This window comes from Prinia subflava, chromosome 16 (genome assembly GCF_021018805.1).
Source record: "Prinia subflava isolate CZ2003 ecotype Zambia chromosome 16, Cam_Psub_1.2, whole genome shotgun sequence".
NCBI lineage: Eukaryota > Metazoa > Chordata > Aves > Passeriformes > Cisticolidae > Prinia > Prinia subflava.
Window position 1 is genome coordinate 7,859,847 of NC_086262.1, and position 22,809 is coordinate 7,882,655.

General features: G+C 44.9%; 1 protein-coding gene across 3 annotated transcripts in view; it reads left to right on the forward strand.

Moving 5' to 3' along the window:
* The first annotated feature begins 841 nt into the window (after positions 1–841).
* The window catches only part of FNIP1 (folliculin interacting protein 1), a 64,614-nt gene continuing 42,646 nt past the window's right edge, over positions 842–22,809 (forward strand). For 2 of the 3 annotated variants that reach the window (XM_063413389.1, XM_063413391.1), the window contains exon 1: positions 842–1,067. In XM_063413389.1, coding sequence (XP_063269459.1) covers positions 979–1,067 — 89 coding nt within the window. In that variant the 5' untranslated portion in view covers positions 842–978. Of the gene's footprint in view, positions 1,068–22,349; positions 22,516–22,809 lie in introns of those variants that run through there. The other variant, XM_063413390.1, reaches the window with a different exon arrangement.

Sequence of the window (22,809 nt, forward strand, 5' to 3'; positions counted from 1 at the left end):
GCTTAATTCCATTTTCAAGGGAAAGCAGATGAGTCAGTTTTGTCAGTCCTTAATTAAACTTCCTAGCAGGGTTGTATCTGAACAGTGAGACACTGAAGGAGACTGTTAGCTGTTACCAGGGTTTCTATTTCACTTAAGTATTAGTAATAAAGAGTTTTGTAAAAAGGCATAGATCCTTTTGATTTTACAAAACCTATCACTTTTTTTTTTTAATTTGTTTTGGAATCAGTTGCTGGGCTTTATGTTCTAAATACTCTTTTGTGGCTGGATGTTTTACCTGTAATGATGGCTTCCTCTGCCATCAACTACACGCGTTCCACCTTCCCTGTGGGTTTGGACTCCAGTGCACCCGAGCGGAGCCGTTCTTGCTTCAGCTGTGGGAGAATCGCTTCGTGTACCTGGAAAGAGAGCGGGCAGGACCTGGATTTTTGAGGTTTGGGGTAAAAGACGCCATTCTCTGGTGCACCCCTGCACGCCGAGTCCCGAAGGTGCTGGGTACAGCCACGAGAAGGATCTGATGCCTCGATCGTGACCTCCTCTCGCCTTCCTGGGGCTCCTGCCTTTAACTTCCGTCCGAAGAAGGAAAACACAACAGCGGCGATATCGCCGCCCCCGGGGGATCGCTCAGCCCCGGTGAGCCCCGCCGGGAGCGGGCGCTTTCCCCGCACACGCTGCGGCCGAGGCGGGCGAGAGGGAGGAACTCCGCGCTCCCCCAGGCCCAGCGCTCCCCCCGGGCTCTGCGGGGCTCCGCTCTTCGCGTGGGGCCGCCCACGGGGCCCGCCCCGCCCGCCGGCCGGCCCCGCTGCCTCCGTCCCTCCCCTCGCTCCCTCCTCCCCTCCTGGCAGCGCCGGGTGACTAATTTCTGTCATATGACTGTGACACCGAATGGAGCGGGGCGGGCGGAACTAGCCGCGACGAAGGGACGGCGCTGCGCGGAGCCCAGCGCCTCGGCGCCGGGGGCAGCGGCAGCGCCCCAAAATGCCGCCCACCCTCTTCCAGAAGCTCTTCAACAAGAAGCATGGGCTGATCTCCCCGGCCAGAGACGCCCGCGACGACTGTGTCTTCAGGTAACCGGGACGGGGCCGCGCTCCTCCCCTGCCCCAAACTTCTGCTCCGAGTTCCTCGCTCCCTCCGCCGCCCGGAGGACGCGGGGGCTGGCAGACCCTTCCGTGCCTCATCGGCAGCTCCTCGGCGGCGTGCCCAGCTCTCCCCAGCCCCGGGGGATCCGTCCTCCGCGGGAGCCCCGGGGCCGCCGCCGCCGGGCCCCTCCGGCGGGCGCGGGGCTGAGCCCCCCGGGACCGCCACGTCGGGGCCGCTGCGGTGCCTCCGCACCGGGGCCGCCGCTCCCGGCGCCCGCCGTGCCTCGCCCCCGGCCCGCGGGTGCCTCCCCTTCCCCGGCGTGCGTGAGGCCCCGGCCCCCGCGGGCCCCTCCGCGGATGCTGCGGGCCGGGGGAGGGCGACGGGCGGGCAGGTCCCCGGGGAGCAGGCTCAGGAACGGGGAGAAAACGTGAAGTTTTGGCCAAGAGAGGAGTGGGGCTTGTAGTGAAATTCGTCATGCCCTGACCGCAGCAGGACTGGATCGGCCGAGCGGGGCCAAGCTCCGCACGGGGAGCAGGGCAGGGGCCCCGGGGCAGCCCGAGGGGCCTCGCACGGCCCGGGCCGGTGCCTGTGGGGCCGGGGCGGGGACGGGCTGCGCTCGGGTGCTCTGCGGGGCCTGGGGCTCCCCGGAGCTGCCGCGGGCTGGTTCGCTTGGAAACAGGAGCTTTTGCGCTGTTCCACACGTGAGTAATGGTCACGCTCGAAAGCGGTGCCCGTGTCTGCGTCCTGGCAAAGAGAGAACCTGCAATATCGTTTTAAAGTGCAGTTTGCCACCTGGATGCAAATAACATCTGCTTCATTAAGAGTAAGAGTAAGAGTTAGGCGCTTCTTGAAGCATTTCTAGCAGTGTGGTGAAGCTCGCCTCCCACCCGCTGCCTTGAAATTTACTGCCTACAAGTGATCAGCTCTTGGTCGCTCCGTAAAGGGACATCTCACTGATGGGCTTAGGTTTCTGTGGCGGGATACCCCTTTTAGCTGCAGTATTTCGCAGTTCAGATGTATAGTAGTGTATCTGCAGTTATCTAAGTGCAAGGGTTTTCAAAAAATACTGACTGGACAAAAAATATTGATGAGTCCTCAAGGAGTCAAGACATGCTCCTGGACATTACCTGGAGCTCACGCAACTTTTGAAGACACTGATTCATAACTGCTTTCACACCTCTCTGATACTCACTGTAGAGTGAATCCTTGTTTTTAATGATCTTTTCTAAGAAACAAAATGTTTCAGTGATGTCGATGGCATCTTATTTTCCGAATCATCTTAATACTGGACTAGAGCCCTTGGTGGGGACGGGAAGGGGTACTGGGACTGCTCTGTATAATTGTCTTTTTGCCTTGCCTTAGTGGTGGGTTTGTCTAGAGCCTGGTGGTTCATGCAACAGCTGCAGTGCAGATCTGGGACAGAAATGTGGGAATCAACCCATGTTGAAAGGAGGAGAGCGAGTATGTGGCAAGGTCTGTGCTTCCCTCGTCACCTGTATCGCTGTGCCAAGCTGGGTCTGAAATTTATAGTGTTGTTTTGCTTTGTGATACGAACTGTCAGCTGGTAATGAGTGAATTTGCAGTTGGGGTTTTTTTGGTGGACCTTCAGGTGTAATTTGCAGGGAGAGGCTGATGAGGCTCTGGGGAGGGTGGGAGATCCAGCTCTTAGGAGAGCTGAGTAGTATTTTTGAAGAATAATACAGATGCTCTCTAGGCATATTGCCTAATGACTGCTTTCATTTTCCAAATGGGGCTAGGTGTGTAGCTAAAATCACAACTTGTTGGGATTATCAATTCCTGGTGAAACTTTCAAATAATGCACAAAATAAGGACTGTTGTTTATGACAGCTGAGTCTTTGGAGATTGGAAATAAGCACTTCATAGTTTAGACTTGCTGGTTCCAGTGAAACTGAACGCAACAGCCTCATCAATTCCATTGGGGCAAGATGATGTTTTATGGGTTGATACATTATATCTGTTTACAGTCTAAATATGGAGCATTTCCTAAATATTCTAAACGCTGTTATTTCTACCTGTCTTCACTTGGAAAACTCAGGTCTCTTATTGTGGAGACTGTGTAGATCAACCATAAAATTGCATAAATTCTCTTACTATATTTTGTGAATAATATGTACTTGGAGAGAAGGGCCCAGTTACTGTGGTAGTGACATTAGTATAGCAGAACATTTAAGGATGATTTTGCCGCTCAGTTTTTTTATTATGAATATATTTTGCATTTCCATCAGGCTTATTATGAAAATTCACCAGTTCTATTTATCTGACCTTACACTGTTTCAGAAATGAAACAATACTTTTCAGGGGAAACATTTTGTTTAGTTGTTGATTTGTGGTGGGTTTTTAATTTTTTTTCCTTTTTTTTTGTTTATTCCTGCCAAGAATCTCTTTCTGTGCTGTGCGTATGTGAAATTTTGTGAGCCCAAGTCTAGCCAGACTCTGTAAAACCCTTCAGGACTAGGTGCTGAAGAAGTTAAGAGATTTAGTAATGGGAACAGTAAGTTAGCAACTGTAAAATATTTTCTGAGGTGCCAGTTTGCCATTTATATTAATTTTTAAATATATGTATGCCGTTTATTTTACAGACGAAACTTTAGGAAATCCCAGTAGATCCACTGCTTGTTAGTTTTTTAGCTCTTCCATTTATTCCACAGTAATTGGCACACTTGGCCCTTAGACTGAAATCTCTTGCTACAGCTTGACATTCACATGGTGAGCAAGCATATCCAAATTTTAGTGGTAAAATCTGTTTACAAGAAACACAGAAACACCTGCAAGTATTCTAGGAGGGAAAAGTCAAGCCCTTTTATTCCAAGATGTGGAGTACCTGCTGTCTACTGCAAATAATACTCACGTGAGTGGATTTTCCCTAAGGGAAACTCTTACTATAAATAGGATCTCTTGGCCATATTGTAGCATCTGGCATTGGCCGCTGCCTGTGACAGGAGAGCTCAACCCAGGCTCAGGCTGTTACAGTTATTAGGAAAATAAAATTTCAGGTAAGCTAGAATTTTAGAATCAAAGTATTCCTGTTGTAAAAATACATAAAGGTATTCACATGAGCTGTATGTGTCTAAAATGGAGATACACTTTAAAATAGTAAATAAATGCACCCTGTGCCAGTAAGATGGAAATAATCTTACAAAAACTTCCTTAAATTAGGCAGAAGCAGCCATGCATTTCTGTTGTATATTACATGGGCACACAAAACATTCCAGTGCACGTTTACATTACTGACTGGTACGGACAGTGATTTTCAGCTGCTGTGTCTCTCCTGGCTTTCCAGGGATCCACTTTAGAGTGGAGAAAAGGAAGCTGGAAAGTCACTGGAAACTCAAGCAGCTTTTTGTTCTTCAGAATGGGCTCGGTGGATTGAGCCTGAAGCTCAGTAAATTACCGAGAGGCTGAGGCGTTATATCCTTGTCAGGACGTGTGGGCAGCATTTCCAATGGTAAATACAGCTGCAAGGACTGCAGCAGAGTTTCTGCAGGAGCGTGTGGTGGGGTCCTGATTGTACTTTGAGCACTATTAGCATGTGGCAGAGTCTTGTAACACTGAACTATGGGACTTGTACCTTTTGGGGCTCTTTGTAGGAGGGAAACTCAGTGGGGATTTTTTCCATCTTATGTATAAAGTTCAAATACTTGTTGCCTTTTGTCTCTAGACATCCTGCCTGCCTAGCTGGAGGATAGAGGGATTATTAATCAGGAGTTCTTTTTACACTACAGCTCAATAAAAGCTTCAGTGTCTCTTTTTTATTTTAATCTAGGGAACTCTAAAGAACCATCTCAGCCCGAGGGGCATTCCACTGATGTTTGCAAACTCTGTTTTGCTCTTGTTAAAGCACCTGTTGTAGAGGTACAGCTGTGTGGTAATTGTTTAAGCTTGACAGAACCCCTTCCAGTTTCGAGTCCTACCAATGGTGTGGGTTATCTTTGGGCACATTCTTCCTTTAGGCCTTCGCTTTGGTTATCTAGGTATTTTTGAGAACAAGGGCTGTTTTTCAAGCTGGGAGATACAGGAATAAGTATTTTTAAATGTTCTTTATGAGCAAGAAAGTAATTCTTGGTTGTTCTGAACATGTGCTTTCTTGGGGTCTTCTAGTACCATGTGCTGCTCCTTTGTAGAGAGAATAGTGTGCCAGGTTCCTGAGATAGGAAAGGCCTCAGGCTGACTGCAAAGTAGTATTTCCTGAAATCTGTCTAGGCAGGCATTCCCCATCAGCCCAGACTCTTTCTATACTCTGTGGCAGTGACTTTAAATGGTATCCTGAGATTTGTTTCCTTTCACATAATTTTTGGCAGTGCCATTCATCAAGGAAATTACAATAAACCTAGAGTTATAAATGGGCAGCTTGATACAAAGATGCTTCATGAGCCAGTTCTTCTGCACAGCTATTGCACAATAAAAATGGTACGTGCTTCCTTAACAAAGGTATAATTGCCTCTCGAAAGAGGCTAATTTCTTGAAATAAAGTGCAAAGAGACTCGGAGACATTTATTAGTGTGTAGCCAGAGACTGTTACAGCTTTTTAAAGTGGAGACTGGAGTAAGGTGAAGGAGGAACGTGAAAATTATTTTTACATTGGTATTTCCAGTCCAAAGTTTTACCCACAAAACTTTCTTCTCAGGAGCAGGTAGCTTTGTGTACAGCTTGGCTGAGCCCAGGAAAGCGGATCTCTTGCCAAATTGTGTCAGTTCTTGGGAGCAATGCAGCCAGCAAATTCCTGATCCTAATAGTTCTACACAAGGCTTTTTAAAGTTGTTCCTCAGCACTGCATCAAGCCAGCCTGACCAAAACCTGATATTAATGAAACAGCATGTTTTGATGTTTTTTCATTTTTGGCATTCTGCAAGGTTTTTTGTCAATATTTGTAAAACTCCTGGAATTTTACCACCTCAAAGTCTATCCTCCAAGAGAGCATTAGCTGGACCTCATTTTGGAATAGGTCCAGCTTTTTATCTTTTGCAGTTATCTGATGAATTTAAAAAGCTTTCATGCCATAATTTTTAAGACTACTCAAATTCTTGAACATCTGAAATGTTACTGTGTTTCTATTAAACTATTTTCTGCCCTTCAATGTCCTTTTAAGTTTTGCTTTTTTATAAAAATCCATCTCTCCTGTAATCTCTGGAAGAGCATGTTTTTGGCTATTTGGTTGCATTCATTAGCTTGAGTGCACCAAGTTTTAATAAATACTTCACTTTGATTTATGCACAGTTTTCTCTATACTATGATGACTTTGGCTTTTGTTTTGCAATATATTGCTGTTTTCTGAAGTACTTTTTTTGCCAAAATCTGTTTTGCATTTCCTGTCATGTAAGTTTTTATGTACCTTCCACTGCTTAAAGTCAAGTTTCATTTTGGAAACAGGGACATAAGTGACAAGACTCCACTGAGTACCTCTGGGGCTTGGAAATGGTTTTGACAATTTCTTCTGAAAGGGACACTCTCCAAGCCCTCCTTGCCACCATTCTCTAGGTATCCTAAATGCTTCTCCAGGCAGGAATGTGCTGCTCCTAAAACACCCAGCACATCCTTGAAAATTGGGTGCTGGCTCTGAATAAAGCAATGCTACAAGCTGGATCTGCACCGTGACTGAAGGAGCTGATAATCAGAGGGTTGGCAGTCCATCCAGTGATTATTTACTTAAATTATCACCTGATCTGAAGGAATTAACTTGGATTGATATTCCCAGCATGCTAGGTGCATGTGAGTGCAGAAAATGATGAAATAATTCGAAAACCATTGGGGTGCTTGTGTCTGCCTGGCTTTGTGCCTTGGAAAGTTTTTCCCTGCTCTGGTGGGATCTCTGCCTAGCCCTTGCTTCACCTCAGCTTTGTCCCATCACCAGTGGAATAGGGAACATGAACAGTGGAGTGAAAAAGCCCTCTGCTCATTTTTTCTCCTGTTTTCTAGAAGGGGTTAAAGCTCATTACAAAATGAGCTAAGAGGTGAAGGGTCACCCTTATTGCCTTTCCTGCTGGCATATCCTGTGGTGGCTGGGAGGTCGTGGTGACTTGAGAATTTGGCATCACGAGGTTGCCCTGCCTGTCCTGGCCATCACGAGGTCAGCACTGTCAGCGCACACTTGGCTTCCTCCCAGCCTGCAGCATCGCTTCCTCCCCGTAGGATGGCCTGGGTTGTCTGGGGATAGCTGCAGTCTTCTGCCTCACTGAGCGGCCCTTGGAACAGTCACTTTCTTGGTTCCCCTCCCTGCATTTCAACTCCTTCCTCTAAATTAGAAATCCTTTTGAGGAGAGGTTGGAGTGAGTGAATCATGTACATATAGATACACGCAAGTGGAAATGTGTCACACTTGGGTTACACTGGCAAGTATTGTAAGAAGGTGTTTCTGCAAACCCTTGGGTTCTGTTTCTTCCCTCTCCTACTGCAGGTCAGATCATGAGGCATGAGGATGTACCAAGAGCATGGCATGTATGTGGATTGTCCTTGTGTTTTCAAAGGGCCCTTGCTCTGTGTATGTTCTGTGTATGCTCTGTGTATGCTTTGAGTTAGTGTATGCTCATGGTGACAGCTTGGATGAATCCAAGCTTCTGTTCTGGAATAAACTGGACCAGTGTGACTTGGAGCCTGAAACTTGTGTTGTAATTTTGGCTGAATGCTGTAGGTGACCACTGTAACAGTGTGTTTTACAAGTGGAAAGTAACGCATGCAGTGGTTTCGTGCTCAGTGGTTGTGTTCCCTCCCAGTGCTACATCTGAAGCTGGATGTCTGCAGGATCACATGTTTGTGAGTAACGTTAGGAAAAATGCAAAGCTCAGTTGCAGCAGCGAATCCACAGTGTGGTTGTGCTGGGTTTCCAGAATCAGCCAAGAGCAGACTTTGTCTCTGAGGACTTGAAAAGTTTTGTGTTTGTAGTGTTACATGGAGAACCTTATTCTGTAAAATATCTGCTGGAGGAAAAAAGTTATGCCCATTAAAAACAGGAAATAATTTTATTAATCAGCAATTGCTTTGCTAATGCACTGACTGCTCCACCTTCAGGGAGTAGTAGCAAAATTAATATACGGGAAATATTCAAATATGGGAAATATATTTGCACAAAAGTTGTGTGATTCTGTTGTGCCTAAGGAATGTGACCATAAACACTACATTCAGTCATTAATTTCTAACAATACCTGCCCAAATATGTTCTGCTTCATAGACATGTGAGTGGTTATTATGTAGTTTTTGTATTGAAAAGGATTTATTTATTTTTACAATAGTGCATGTTTAACGAAGTTGCTTAGTGCTCAACTGAAGCTTTTACTTGAGTTGATTCTGCGCTTCTGCATAAACAATCTTATTCTTCTCTGAAACTCTGTGATAGCTTCTGGAGATACTATTATTCAGAACACAGTAAGTTGCAGAGAAACTTGTTCAAACATGTGAATTGTGGCATGAAATACTCCATGAACTACACTTTGAGTGTTAACAATGCATGTATGTGAGATACATCTGCAGGTAAAATGTGCTTGCAATAAAGTTTTGTGTGTGTGTGCTTCTCTCTCAGTGCCTTTAAATGTTTTTCCCTTGCTCCAGCTAAAATGTCAGCAAAACATAAAATTTGTAATAGTACCAGAAACGTTCTAGTCTTTCAGTTTGTGTGATATAGAGCTGGGAAGAAACGAGACCCAAATTACAGTTCTCTTCCATCTGTTTTAGTCGATAAATGAAGAAACTTGGAATGCAGTGACTTTAGATCCTGGCCTTGTGCCTGTTTAATCCAGAACAGTATCCTCACCCCAATTCCTGTGTCATATCCCACTCAAAGAGGGAGAAGGTAAATTGTTTGAGTATTGCCCAAAGGAACTGTTGCTTTGCTATATGCCTTCTTATTTTGTTTTATTTTAGCCTCGGGAGCTGTGGAAATGGTGCCTCACACAGTGCAGTGCTTGGCCTTGCACTCCCCTCAGTAATTTCTAAACCTTTTGATTGATTTCTGTCGTGTCTGCTGGAGAATATGAGAACAGAGTTTCTGTAACTTTAGTGACAATGCTGTGGGTGCTGTTGGGTGTCTCCTGCTTGTGAAGCTCTGAGCTGGCTGCACTTTGTCCATTTGTTTCCAATGTGTCCCTGGGGACAGCCAGAGTATGGGCATGTTGGAGGAAGACAGCAGTCATGTGCTTCCATAGTTTGCAGGGAATAGCTGTAGTGTGACCTCAAGAAAGGCCAGTCCTGGACTACTGTGAATACCAGAATATCCAAACCCCTGTTAGCTAAATTAGTCTGGTTTCTGAAGAGAATTAAAGCACACACTGTCTGCTACATACCCACGTTTCTCTTGTTTCATGCATGACCAAGGTTAAAATCAGGCCTCCAAAGCTGTGTGCTCAGCACTTAGTTTGTAATGTTTGGGGGTAATTGTGGAAAACTTCAGTCAGGCAGAAGGAAGCACATCACATGTGAGCAGTTTAATGGGAAATGAATAAGATTCTTGATGAGTATACTTGCACTCTTCCCACACTGCGCCCCTGTTGAAGCCTTACCTAGAAAATGTTCTTGCCTTTTGGAGAGTTGACTGAATGATTTGTTTACTCCTTTTCATGAAACTTGATACCAGAAATTTGTAGCAAAAAACTGTGTTAGTTCAGGTGTTAATGCAGAAGGGGTGCAGATGATAAACTGTGTGCTTGGGTGTGCAGGGAACAGGCTGTGGAGCTTGGCAGGAGCACGTGCTCCTTCTCAGAAGCTTGTTCTAGTTGAATGACATTATCTGAACATCTAAGAAGCTGTTCGGGAAGAAGTCTGCCAGAATTTTCTTGTTCCTACAGGAAAAATAACAGTATTACCCCTTAAGACAGAGTTAAAGAAAGGCCTCAAATGTCAGGACAGTGAATTGGCTTACAGTGCTAACTGTGTTTCTATTTAAAGGCAGACCAAACTCTGACATAGGACTTAAATAGTCAGACAGAAAAAAGTGGTTGGTTTTTTCAGTACTTAAACGTATTTCAGCTGCTGTGAGTTACTGGAAATTACTCTACTTGCTCAGTAGAAAAGGAAATTGTTCTACTGACAGCATGGAGTACTAAGAAGCTGTGAAAATGAGCATGATGGTTTCTTAACTGGGTATATTTACTAGTCATACAGGAGATGCTATCATGAACTGCTGACCTCTTTTTCTTTTTTTTTTTTTTCCAAAACAGACATAATAAAAAAGTGTAGAATTGAAAAAAAAAAGAAAAAAAATCAAAGCAACTTTAACTTCTTTTGAGATTGTAACAGAATTTTATCTTTGTTTAAAGGAATGTTTATCAAATTTTTTCAGATAAGCAAAAATATCACTTGGTAATAAGGCTAATTTATTTTACTTTCTTCAAATTTTAGTAGGTTTTTTCCCATAGTATCTGTTCTGCAGTTATCAACAAATGAATAATGAATAAACTGAATATACTGCTACTTTAAAAGGTGTCATCAGATTTTCTTTTTCAATTGAAGAATGCTCAGAAACTGCTAGGTAGCTCATGTTTGTGTTTTGTGTAAGGTTTTTTCTCACATTGGGGTCAGAAGATAAGACACCAGGTATTACGGATCTGTGTTTGTTTGTTTGGGATTTTGTTGGGTTTTCCCCCACCTGGGTTTAGTATATACTCATTTAAACACTGGTCTTTTCTATTAGTAGTAGCAGAACAAATAAGCTGAATTGCACTCAGGAGGTGACATTAGTCTGTGCCCACACTGGAGGAAAAACCCATGCAAGATAATGTAAGATTCAGTAATGGCAATTGTTCTCATCTGTATGGATGAGAAGACAGAGAAGAGGAAAATATAAAGGGAACAGGGAGTTTGACAAGAAATTTTTTTAATATAAAAATTAAAATAAAGAGAAACTTAAACATTAAGGCAAATACCAAGTAGCCCAGTTCTATGAAGTCCTCAGCATCCTCACTGGGGTTTGAAGGCTTTCAGTGACAAAGCCTTGAGCTTTGCTGAAGGATGTTCATGCTGGAAGAAAAAAAATCACAAGAGCAGGAAAGACCTCACTGTTAGCTCTGTGTCATGTATGCATATATTTGTCTGTGTCAGACAAAATACATATATCTGTATATTTGAAAATATACCCAGGTGCCTTCATGTGCTGTCATGGCTCTGAGTGTGCAAGCACCTGTGGTAACTCACTGTAATCAGGATAGCACAAAGCAGAAACCTGCCTGCCTTGCTCAGCTGTGAGAGAAGGACTTTGGTGTTTCCCCCAGTACCGAGAGAGGTAAATTCATTACCTCTGTGCACAAGACGAAATTGCTACAGTGTAACACCAGGCAGACTCCTTTGCTTCTTAGATCAGAACCACCATGCTAAGATTTTTGTGATTTTGGGGGCTAATAGGTGCTGTATAAATAAAAGCATTTTGGAGTTCTCTGTGTTCAGACAGTTACAAAGGTACGTGTGCAGATGTAGTTGGAAGCAGTTGTATGATGCTGCTGTGATTACATGCAACATTTTATAGGATATAATGGTTTGGTGGGCATGGTGGTATTTGGTCAAAGGTTGGACTTGCTGATCTTGCAGGACTTTTCCAACCTTAGTGATTCTGTGATTCATTTTGCTTGGGGTTTTTTGTTCCTTGTAGTGTTCTCCCTCATTGTCACTGTCTCTGGTGCTCTGCTTTGGGAACTTGTATTTACACACATGCATTCACACACAGAAGAAGAAGAGAATCAAAGCCCATCTCACTTTCCCTTCTATTCTTCTGCTCTCTTCTTAGTATTGTCCTGTCTGAAGCCTGCAGTGCTGCCTCTCCTCTCTGCAGGGCTCCCCTGGGTGCTGTGCTGTCCTTCCTCCTCCTGCCTCAAGCAGTGGGGTGCATCCTGTTTGGAGCTACTGTTGTGTCACATCAAGAGATGTGCATGAGCAGGAGAAGGGGAAAGGGAAATGAAAAGCAAAGGGAGCAATTACTTTACCAGCAGCTCCTTTAGAAAGACCAAGAAAAAACAACCCAACAAAACAAACCAGTCCAAAATGTCCTGGTGGCATTGACAGCTATTGCTGTCCAGCATGTGTGCCGTTCTTTCCTCTTGATGCAGTGGAATGAATAGCTTTGTGTGTTGCTGTGGCTGGTTCACAACAGGTTGCCTGCAGCACTAGGCTTCATTGGGTTCCACATTTTCAGGATGCTCATATGAACAGACTGAAATCTGCTGGCAAGCTGTGGTGGCTGGGAGTGTCTGGAAGTATGTTCACATCAATTCTGTTACTACTAGCAGAGAGGGGTTTATTGAACATACACTAAATACACATATGTATCTTGATTAAGTGCAGCCTCTCCCAGTAGAACAACTTCGTTTTTATCAAGTGGTTCTGTTGATTCTGTCAGGCAGAGCTGGTTTGGACTGTGTGTTCCAGCTCAGTTCCATGATAAGGAAGGTGTGTGTTTGGAGTGAGTTTCAGTGCTGATACCCAGGGAGGGCATGTTGAGCTGAACCTGCAGTTCTCTTTATCAGAGACGATTTTAGCAGTAAGAAGACCTCTGGGGCATGTAAGGGCTGTGTTCACCTGGTGCTCAAAGCTGCCATGTATGCCATGTCAGAGAACTGCTGAGCTGCTTGGATGTTCATAAATCCATGGGCCTGATGGGATCCATCCCAGGGTGATGAAGGAGCTGGCAGAGGAACTTGCAAAGCCACTCTCCATCATTTACCAACCCTGGCTCACTGGTGAGGTTCCAGAGGACTGGAAGCTGACCAGTGTGACTCCCATTCACAAAAAAGGTGGGAAGGAGGGTCCTGGTAATTATAGGCCAGTGAGCCTGACCTCAGTACCCAGTAAGGAAATGGAACAGCTTATACTGAGTGTCGTCATGCAGCACTTACAGGATGGCCAGGGGTATCAGACCCAGCCAGCGTGGGTTTAGGAGGGGTAGGTCATGTTTGACCAACCTGGTCTCCTTTTATGACCAGGTGACCTGCCTGGGGGATGCAGGAAAGGCTGTGGGTGTTGTGTACCTGGACTTCAGCAGGGCCTTTGACCCTGTCTCCCACAGCACACTCCTGGAAAAGCTGGCAGCCCACAGCTTGGACAGGAGCACTCTGTGCTGGGTCAGGAACTGCGTGCATGGCCAGGCCCAGAGAGTGGTAGTGATGGTGCTGCACCCAGCTGGTGGCCAGGCACCAGTGGTGTTCCTCAGGGGTCTGTGCTGGGGCCGGCTCTGTTCAGTCTTTTTACTACTGATGACATGGATGAGGGGATTGAATCTTTCATGAGTAAATTTGCAGACAAACTAAGCTGGGAGTGTGTGTTGATCTGTTGGAAGGAAGGAGGGCTCTGCAGAGAGACCTGGACTGGTTGGATGGATGAGCAGAGTCCAATAGGATGAAGTTTATTAAGTCCAAGTGCTAAGTCCTGCTTTTTGGCCACAATAACCCCCTGCAATGTTATAGGCTGGGGACGGTGTGGCTGGACAGTGTCCAGGCAGAAAGGGGCCTGGGGGTTCTGATGAGAGCCAGCAGTGTGCCCTGTTGGCCAGGAAGGCCAAGGCATCCTGGCCTGGATCAGGAATGGTGTGGCCAACATGAGCAGGGAAGTCATTCTTCCCCTGTCCTGGGCACTGGTGAGGCCACACCTTGAGTGCTGTGCCCAGCTTGTCCCCTCAGTTTAGGAAGGACATTGAGTGCTGTGTCCCCTCAGTTTAGGAAGGACATTGAGTGCTGTGTCCAGCTGTGTCCCCTCAGTTTAGGTTAAGGACCTTGAGATGCTTGAGCGCGTCCAGAGGAGGCAACGAGGCTGGTGAGGGGCTTGGAACACAAACCCTGTGAGGAAGGGCTGAGGGAGCTGGGGGTGTTTAGCCTGGAGAAAAGGAGACTCAGGAGTGACCTTATCACTCTCTACAACTCCCTGAAAGGTGTTTGTGGTCAGGTGGGGTTGGTCTCTTTCTCCAGGCAGCAGCTGACAGAAGGAGAGGACACAGTCTCAAGCTGTGCCTAGGGATATATAGGTTGGATATTAGGAGAAAGTTTTTCATAGAAAGGGTGATAAAGTATTGGAATGGTCTGCCCGGGGAGGTGGTGGAGTCACCATCCCTGGATGTGTTTAAAGAAAGACTGGATGTGGCACTCAGTGCCATGGTTTAGTTTGAGATGTTTAGGGCTGGGCTGGACTCGATGATTTTGGAGGTCTCTTCCATCCCAGTGATTCTGTATCTGTCATGTGGAGTTCTCAGTAATACTTGACCAGTTCAGTCTTCCTGCTGTGGAAAATCCCTTTAGATGGATACTTGCGTTGAAGAGCTTGGGCAATGGCCAGTCCTACACTGTATTTTCCATTCCTACCATTCCTGGAAACCCAAAACCGTGAGCATGTAGTGAGACTTAGAAAACTGAAGGGGATGGCAGAAAGCCTCAGGGCACAGAGCTCCTTCTGGCAGTGAGCAAAGCACAGTGGAGCAAATGCAGTAGAGCACTTTGTTAAGCTTGGTTTAAAGGTTGAGCAGGCCTTAGCTGATAGCTAAATGCATTTTTACATGTTCTTCTGGTATGGGCAACCAAAGCATTTGGGACCTCACAGTTAAGGTGCATTTGCTTGAAGGTGCCAGGCTGCTCCAATATTCTGATAGTCTGTATTTTTTTTTTTCTATTTTAATGAAGTTGTGGCTTGTTCAAGCATCTGATTTTTATTTGTCCTTACAAGTTACATAAAAGTAAAGTCAACCAATGTCTTTAGTGTCTGCTCTATATAAATCTACCTGAAATAGTTTCAGGTCACCTTTACATGCTTAATTTGGAAAACAGTTGAGCAGCATGACTCTTGCCTTGGAGAATTAAGCAGTCTAGGCGCCTCATGGTAGTCTTGGGGCTCTTGCAATATCTGCACAAATCAAGATCTCATCCCTTCTGCAAGTTAAGTAGGGGCCTGTTTAACTCGTAGAGCCAGTAAGGGAGGGATGTTCAGTGCATGGGTTGGAGCCAAGTTAGAAAAGTCTTCCCTCCTGAAAAGCAGCTGTAGGATAGCTCCAGTCCACCTAGATATTCGTTAGTGTTATTTGGTTGATCTGTGAAATCATTCCTAATTCCTTCTGGTTCAGAGCCTGGCAACAGTCTTGAAATGCAGTGTACTTCATGGTTATGGATTTTGAGGGTTATCTAAAGGGATGGGTAAAGGCTTCTGGGCTTATGGCAGCAGGTAACCACTCTGTGTGCAGAAAGATTGCAGAATTTGGCCACATCAGACATTTGAAGGTGTTGGAGGATATTTAGAGGTGAAGTGACCAACACTGGTGTCAGGCAGTTGTTGATTCATGGAGAGTATCTGTCATTAGGACTTGTGGGATGTTGATACTAATGAGCATCATGTACAGAAAGGGCAGCCTGGAATTTCATTCCACAGATATGAATTTGTTATACTTGTTTGTAAAATCATCCTCTGCCTTTAGTTTGCAGTTGTTCCTGTGTAACTGAGATGGGGTTTTGGTGAAAGCTGATGGGGGCAGTAAGACTGAGTCAGCACTGGGCTTAGGCATGTGCTCTAAGTCTGTGAGTAGTTTGGCTGCTCCCAGTGAACCTGCTGATGTGCTTAGCACTGGGCATGTGTCTTAAATAAGTGGTAAAATGTACCCGAATGAGGAGGGCGAGACTACAAGCACACAGTGTTTAAAACCAAAGGTTTAGGGGTTGTATTCTTCAGGAAAAAAGCTTTTGGCATTTAATGCATTTCAGTAATTAATACTGAGCTTAAATGCCACCTTCATTGAAAAAATGATCATCATCTATTAATTTTATGTGACTGTCTTGAGAAATGACTATAGCATAGCAAGCCAAAGTTCAGTGTAGTTCCCTACAACCCCAGGCTTTTGCCTGAGACCAGCAGTTTGGGATTATCCCTACGTCAAACCTTGTTTGAACTGAGTACATATAAATAATTGTCTGCCAGCTTTTCCTATTACAAACGTACACAGTTTGTGAAATTGGTTTACCATGTCCTGAAAATTTCTTTGATATTTTTAAAGCTTGTTGCTATGGGAACAAGACCCCATAACAGAAAAGCTTTTTGGTGCTAAGGAGGCCAAGAAATTAACTTAACAACAGGAATAAAGCCACGGAAAAATAGCTTGTATTATTTTTCCAAAAGCAAACAAACAAACCCCAGAAGAAAGCCTGATATCCTGAAGCAGCTTGGACCTGGATTACCAGATGGAAAGGGATACTCTGCTCTCAGGGCTTCAGAGCCTGGCTGGGGAGCTCACCCTGTGGACACTTGCACTGGTCCTGGCTCTCATAAGCGAGATTAATCAGGGAATTCACAGGCATCTTCCTCTGAAATAATTCATATGGAAGGGTTGAAATGATGTGATGGATTGGTTTATGGGCAAGAAAACACAAGTTTTGCTTCTGAGAACTGGATGTCCCCTTTGTGCTTTGCTAATACAGAAACTGGCAGAACAGGCATTACTTTGACGTTGAGGCTTGCAGCCCTGTTTCCTTGTGTCTCATGACTGAGTGAATCAACACCTAATTAAACAGTCACATGAGGGACAGAGTAAAATGCTGTTCAGGCACTGATCCCTGTGAATCTTTGGAGAATAACTACTTACCTCTGTTTTCTTCCTTTTCTTGAACCCTGAACAGCTGCAGCTCTGCCTTTTTTTTTTCTTTTTCTTTTTTTTTTTTTGCAGAGAAAAGAATAGCACGTAGACCTCAGCTAAAGCAATGCTGCCTATGCAGATAAATGAGATCTGGGGTAGGGGAAAGGAAGACTGGGGAGTTCTCAGCATAATCTTGAGGAATTGGAATTATTTGAGTTCATGCTGGGGATGATTTAGCTGAAAGTCTTGTGCATTTGACACTCCTGGAAATTTAACAGAGAATGTGAACATTGAGCAAAGAAGTTGGGAATGATCTGTGGACTTTCTCGGTATTTTTAATATTAGCTGTAATTTTACCACTTGTAGCTCGTTATGAAGGTCCATAACAATTGCTTTCCATCTCTGAGTGACAAATAACTTGTGTGAAGATTTATGAGGCTCTCAATTATCACTCGGTCACAAGTGCAGCCACCTTAATCAATTACAGGACCATGGCCTGGAGCCAAGGAATGCTCCAAGCCCCTGCTGCTTTGCCTGCACCGTATGACTTTCACCACCAAGGCCATATTTTTTCCCCTTATAAAACTCACAAAACAAGTATTACAGGATGTTTTAATCAGCATAAGCAGATGTCTCCCTGCAGCCTGACACAGCAGAGGCTCCTGGGTGGCAGGCAGGGCTGTGCAGCAGTGGCAGTGTCTGCAGCTGGAGGTTTTGTGGCTGTCATGTGCTGGCACTGGAGGTTCCAGAGGTTTGGGAACTCCACGGAGTGGCATTCCCAGGCTGGAGGTATCCTGGCTGTCTGCAGCCTGGCCAGGGGGTTTCAAGGTGGAAAATGCAGGGTCTGGGCCGATGTCCTGGCAGGGATGCACTATCTCCTGGCACCCTGAGCACAGCATCACCCACCCTGGTACAGCTCACAGGTTAAAAAGCATGACATAAAAAAACTGCAGCTGTTTACAGTCTAGTCTTTTAGCCTTTTAAAATGTGTTTATTTTTAGATGTATGTGTTTGATTTTAAAAAAAGCTTCTTTAGATGTGTTTGCTTGGTGCAAGAATCAGCTGACATGTCAGGCATAGCTAGAGCACACCGGCAGCTCGGTTGTGCACCTTGCAGCTTTTCTTTTAATGTCTCCTGAAGTAATATATTGAAAATCTCAGTTTTCAGTGGTGCAAAAAGAATAAAACTGCCGTAGTCCTTATGGTTTCTGGGAAGTGCGTGAAAATAAAAGACTTAAAGATATTCTAAGCTGAATATAAATACAGGGAATTCACTATCTGTCTGTTATAGAAATGAAAATGTTAGGAGTATTCAGCCAAAGTACCTTTATTCCATCAGGAATCTTTCAAGGGTTTATTATTATTATTAATATTAGGGTTGATAACAATAGTGGAGCCTTAGTGATTCCTCTAAGATGTCTTCATTTTCATGACAAGAGAGGTCTTGCAGTCAGCCTTGACTGTCGTTTGTCTTTTCATTGTCTCATCTACTAATATTCACAGTTTCCAAAATAACAAGCATCAATTCACCGTTAAGTTCCCTAAGCAAACTTTACAGTTGATAAATTTGAGCTTGTGAGCTTGATTTTGTTTTGCCAAGTTAGTTTTGTATGCGGATTTAAAGACTGTTGTACCTATCACGACATCTCCAGAACTGCACAGCATAAAGCAGGGAACACAGACTGCCCCCCACACTGCCCCACTGCCCCCCTCCTCTGCTGCATTACATAACTCTGGGTGATTTTAGGATAGTCTTTATTTCCAACAACTATGTTATTTCCAACTGTGTTCATCAAAAGCAATTTGTATTGGAACTTTCTTCTCCCCAACTTTTCATTAAACACACACAATACTGAGCTATTTACACTTTATTTTTAATAGCTGCAGCTGAAGAGTCTGCTCTGCACACCCGAGTGTGCACAATAAAACAACTGTTTGGCAGGGGGAAAATGCCCTGTTGTCTTGCAGTACCAGTTGGTATTATGGAGGTTTGTTCGGTGTCCTATAGTAGATTGCGATTGGAAATGTGACACAAAATGAACACCAATGTTTGAGAAGCCTAACCAGGCATGAGATTTTTACTTTGATAGTTATTTTTGTTCAGCATTTTTATCGTGACATGAAAAATCACAGCAGTGGACAGTCAATCTGCTGAGGTCTCCATGTTCTTAAAAGAGAGAGAATTCTTTCATGTCCTACCCTCCAAGAGTGCTCATAGGCAGATTTGTAGTTGCTGATGCTCCTTTATGATGCTGGTAGAGACAGTTTATTCCAGTCATGAGACCTTGTGCTGGTAGTGGGAATCCTGTGTATGGAGGCTTTATAAACTTGCTGGTGTTTTTTTCTAATCTCATATCAAAAGCACTTTTTTCAGCATTTAACAATCTGTTTTCCTTTAAAGAATAGAGGGCCAAGGTTTTGAAACTCCTGAGGGCTGTTTGCAGTGATCTTTCTCATTATTTGGGCTCTTGCTAACCTTTGGCTGGGCTTATGTTTGTGTGTGCAGGTTTGTATATGTGCTCCAGGTATATATGAAAGGTTCATGCTTTAAGGTTCATCTCTGTTCTTCCTCTCCAGAGGTGAGGATATTTTATTTTTTTGCAAGGATACAAAAATGCACAGAAAGCATATTTTTTAGAAATCTAGCTCAGTGGTAATCATAGTAAGGCAAGTATTTTGTAGAGAAATGGTATCCAAGTATTTCTAGTCAGATTTCAAATAAAATCCTAATTGGTTTTCTCTGTTTTCATCTAGTGTGGCTTCCAGCTCCTACCTTCGTGCATTACTAAGCAATAAACATTTCTTGGCTCACTCACTGTCTCTTTGTTGTGTGCATTTGCAACGTGTGTGAGGGAAGCCTTCCTCCAGAAGAAAGACTGAAAAAACTTGTTAAGGCAGTGAAGACCAAAAATTAATAATTTCATTACTTTTTTAGCCTGTGGTTGGAACAAACTCTGTTGTCTGCTTGGGTTTAAAATCAGATGATTTATACCCGAAATGTGCATCTGAGCCTTTGCAGTAGTTTTAAGTGTTTTCAGAAGTGCCTTTGGATAGAGTGATTATTTTTGGTGCTGTTTGGTTTTGAGGGTTGTTTTGGCTTCTCTGTGTGTTTAAGAACATGCCCCAGCCTCAGTTGGGCGTGGGGGTCTGCAGAGGGTCCATTGGGCTCTGGGCTGCTGGATGTGGTTGAACACCATCACCTGCATCTTTCCCATCTGCAGCTGGGTGCATGTGCATGGATACTGAAATATCTCCCTGGAAGGTGATGGGCTATAGCTGGAGATTTTGATAACTTTATTTTTTTTTAACTTAAGTGTTTTTCTGAAGCAGGGTGATATTACCAGCTTTGTTTTTCAAGCTCAAAATTTAGACACACAACAAAGGAAAGCTTTCACCCTTTTAAAGAGAGGCATGGATATACACCTAGAGAAGAGAATGATGCATATCTCTTGTTAAAGATGCTCCAGTGTTTTCTTGGATATGAGAGTGGTGTATAAACAAACATTGAATATCTGAATTCCTTCCTCAAGCAATATTCACTGATCTGGCTAAAGCACTGTTTACTCTTTGTACAATTTGAATCTGTCTCTATTTGCAGAGACATTCCTTCCAATATTTTTCCTGGTCAGTTGTTGGATGGAGGCTGGGTCAGCTTTCAAAGGACTTCTTTTAATATGCATCGGGTTACCCTGGTAAAATGGAAACCTTAGATGTTACTCCTGTAAATAAATGTTTACATAATACATGGCACTTCTCAGCATTGCATGTGCAAGAAAAAAGGTCACTTTTGACATCAATAACCTTTAGAGAGTGGTGCCTTTGCCACACAGGTAAAGGAAGTTATTGTGCACTGCACATTCCTTGGCTAGACCAAGAAGGTAGGTAGGAGTGTTGGGATGTTACTGCTCTTATCTCCTAAAGCTTGGTGTTCAGCTTTAAAGGCAAGATTTGGGCTTAAGGCATGGGTCCTGTAACCAGCACATGCCCAGTTTTGCCCATGTGAGTTATTCCATCGAGTTCCCTGGCACTAGTCATATATGAAAAGCCAAATCCTTAATGTATGTGTTCGCTGCATCAGGGCCTCAATTATTCATTTCTAAAAGAGAAACTTCCTGTAAAGCGTGGTAACAAAAGATAATGGTTTTATCTCCTAGTTTTGCTGCTTTTGTGTCAAAACACATGTGCAGCACCAAACATAAAAATATTACCATCCTATAAAACAGCAAAAAACCATTGTGGTAGCTAGAGATTACGGATTTCTCCCTGAACTTAACCCACAAGATGCACAGCAGAACAGGGAGCTTCATGTTCTGCTTTGGAATCCATTCCAGAGGATGAGCAACATCTGACCTCTTGGGATTGTGTGGTCTTGGAACCAAAGCCCATGAACTGGTGCACCCACTCTGTGGTACAGGGGAACCATCGAGAGCATGGGGCTGTGGGATGCACTGGAACAGGAGATCCTGATGATAAATCTATTTTTGCTGCTTATATGTTTAAAATATTGGCAGTAGGTTTTCAGACACTGGAAAAAAAAGAAAGTATGCTGCTGTAGCCTTCTGCCTTCATGTATGACTTGAGTTTTTATCCGAAGATCATACAGAATCAATAGTATGAGTGATTAGCCCCACCCATGCCTTTGACAAGACTGGATGGCTTTTAATGTGCATTGCATTTTTGAATGCCCAGTTCCTTCCTCCCTTCCCTGTCCATCTGTCTCGTTCCTCCCGCACAGTTTAGAGATAAAAGTTTGTTAAATAGTTATTTGCTGTTTAATGTTTGTTAAAATGCACTTTGCTGTTGTGATGTCTGGGTACCTTCCTGGCGTGACCCGGGTTACCCAGAGCACAATGAGGAAACCTTGTTTACAGCCACCCGGGTTGGTCGGGTTTTCTCTGAGCGCATCATTTTGCCGATTTAATTTTTTTCCCCCGTCTATAGCCATCCAATTGTCTTGCACATGGCCGCTTCTTCCCGTGTAATATTAATGAGCCCTCGCTGAGCACACAGTGCGCTCTTTGTTCGTACGCAGGAGGGGGAGCGGGGCCGGGCGGGACGCGGGAGCCGCGCCGCAGAGGCAGCAGCGAGCGGGGGCGGCCGGGGGCTCCTCGCTCCCTTCCCCGCCGGAGGAGCCGCCGTGTGAGGGAGGGCCGGAGCGCGGGGAGCCGCCGGGGCTGTCGGCCGCAGGTGGCCCGCGGTGACAGCTGTGTCACATGATGGCTGTCAGCGCGGGCTCGGCCACCCGCGCCCGGGCTGCGCCGAGAGCATCCCGCCGCTCCCGGGAATGTGAGGGCTGGGGGTGCCGGCTGAGGGAGGCCGCCCTGCTTCGCGCCCCCGTTCCCCGCCGAGCGGGCTGAATGCCCGGCGGCCGCGGCTCGGAGGTGCCGGACGGCGGCCGCGGGGGACCGGGGCTCGGTCATGAGACGGGGCCGCGAGTGCGGTGGCGGCCGGGAGGCGCATGGATGGCACTGACAGGGCAGCGCTCGGCTTCCCCGTGAATCCCGCTGATCTTCTCTGCAGCGAGCCCTGGAACAGACGAAGGAGCGGAGAAGACGGGCGCGCTTTGCTCGAGCAGAAATCCCAGGCTGTGCAGAATTGTGGGGCAGGATTTGGGTTATGAAACCCCGGGGCAGCGCAAACGCAGCCTGGTGCAAACCCCGACACTGCTGTCCTTAAGGTGGTTTCCGTGCTCCTGTTGCTAGGATTAAGGCTTTTGCATTGCAGCATGGAGAGTCTTTTGTTTGAGTTAAATTCAGACCTCTTGATATGTCACCTGACAGTCTTGTGGTTTTGGATGAATATGGCTCATTGCTATTATTAACCTGAGTTGGCAGCCAGGCACAACAGGAGTTTATAGGGATTTTCAAAACTGGAACTGCTCGGGGGACAAAGATGCTTCCCAGGTATGGTCACTGCACAGTTCTTGACATCATTTTAATTCTTTGAAAGCTTATTATTTTCCCTGTGATGAAAATACTTCTTTTCCAGTGATGTGAATCTTCTAGCGATTTTTTTTTATGATTCTTATTATAATTTTATGCTAAAGGGCGCAATGTTTTTTGCCTGAATTAATTCAATGTTGTAACTTTGCAAAGGGAAATGCAGTCTGCTTGAATAATGTAATTTTGTTCAGTGCTAGTGAATTTAACTGAAAGGAGCTGTGTGTCTTTTGTGTGTGGTTTTAATTATAACATATT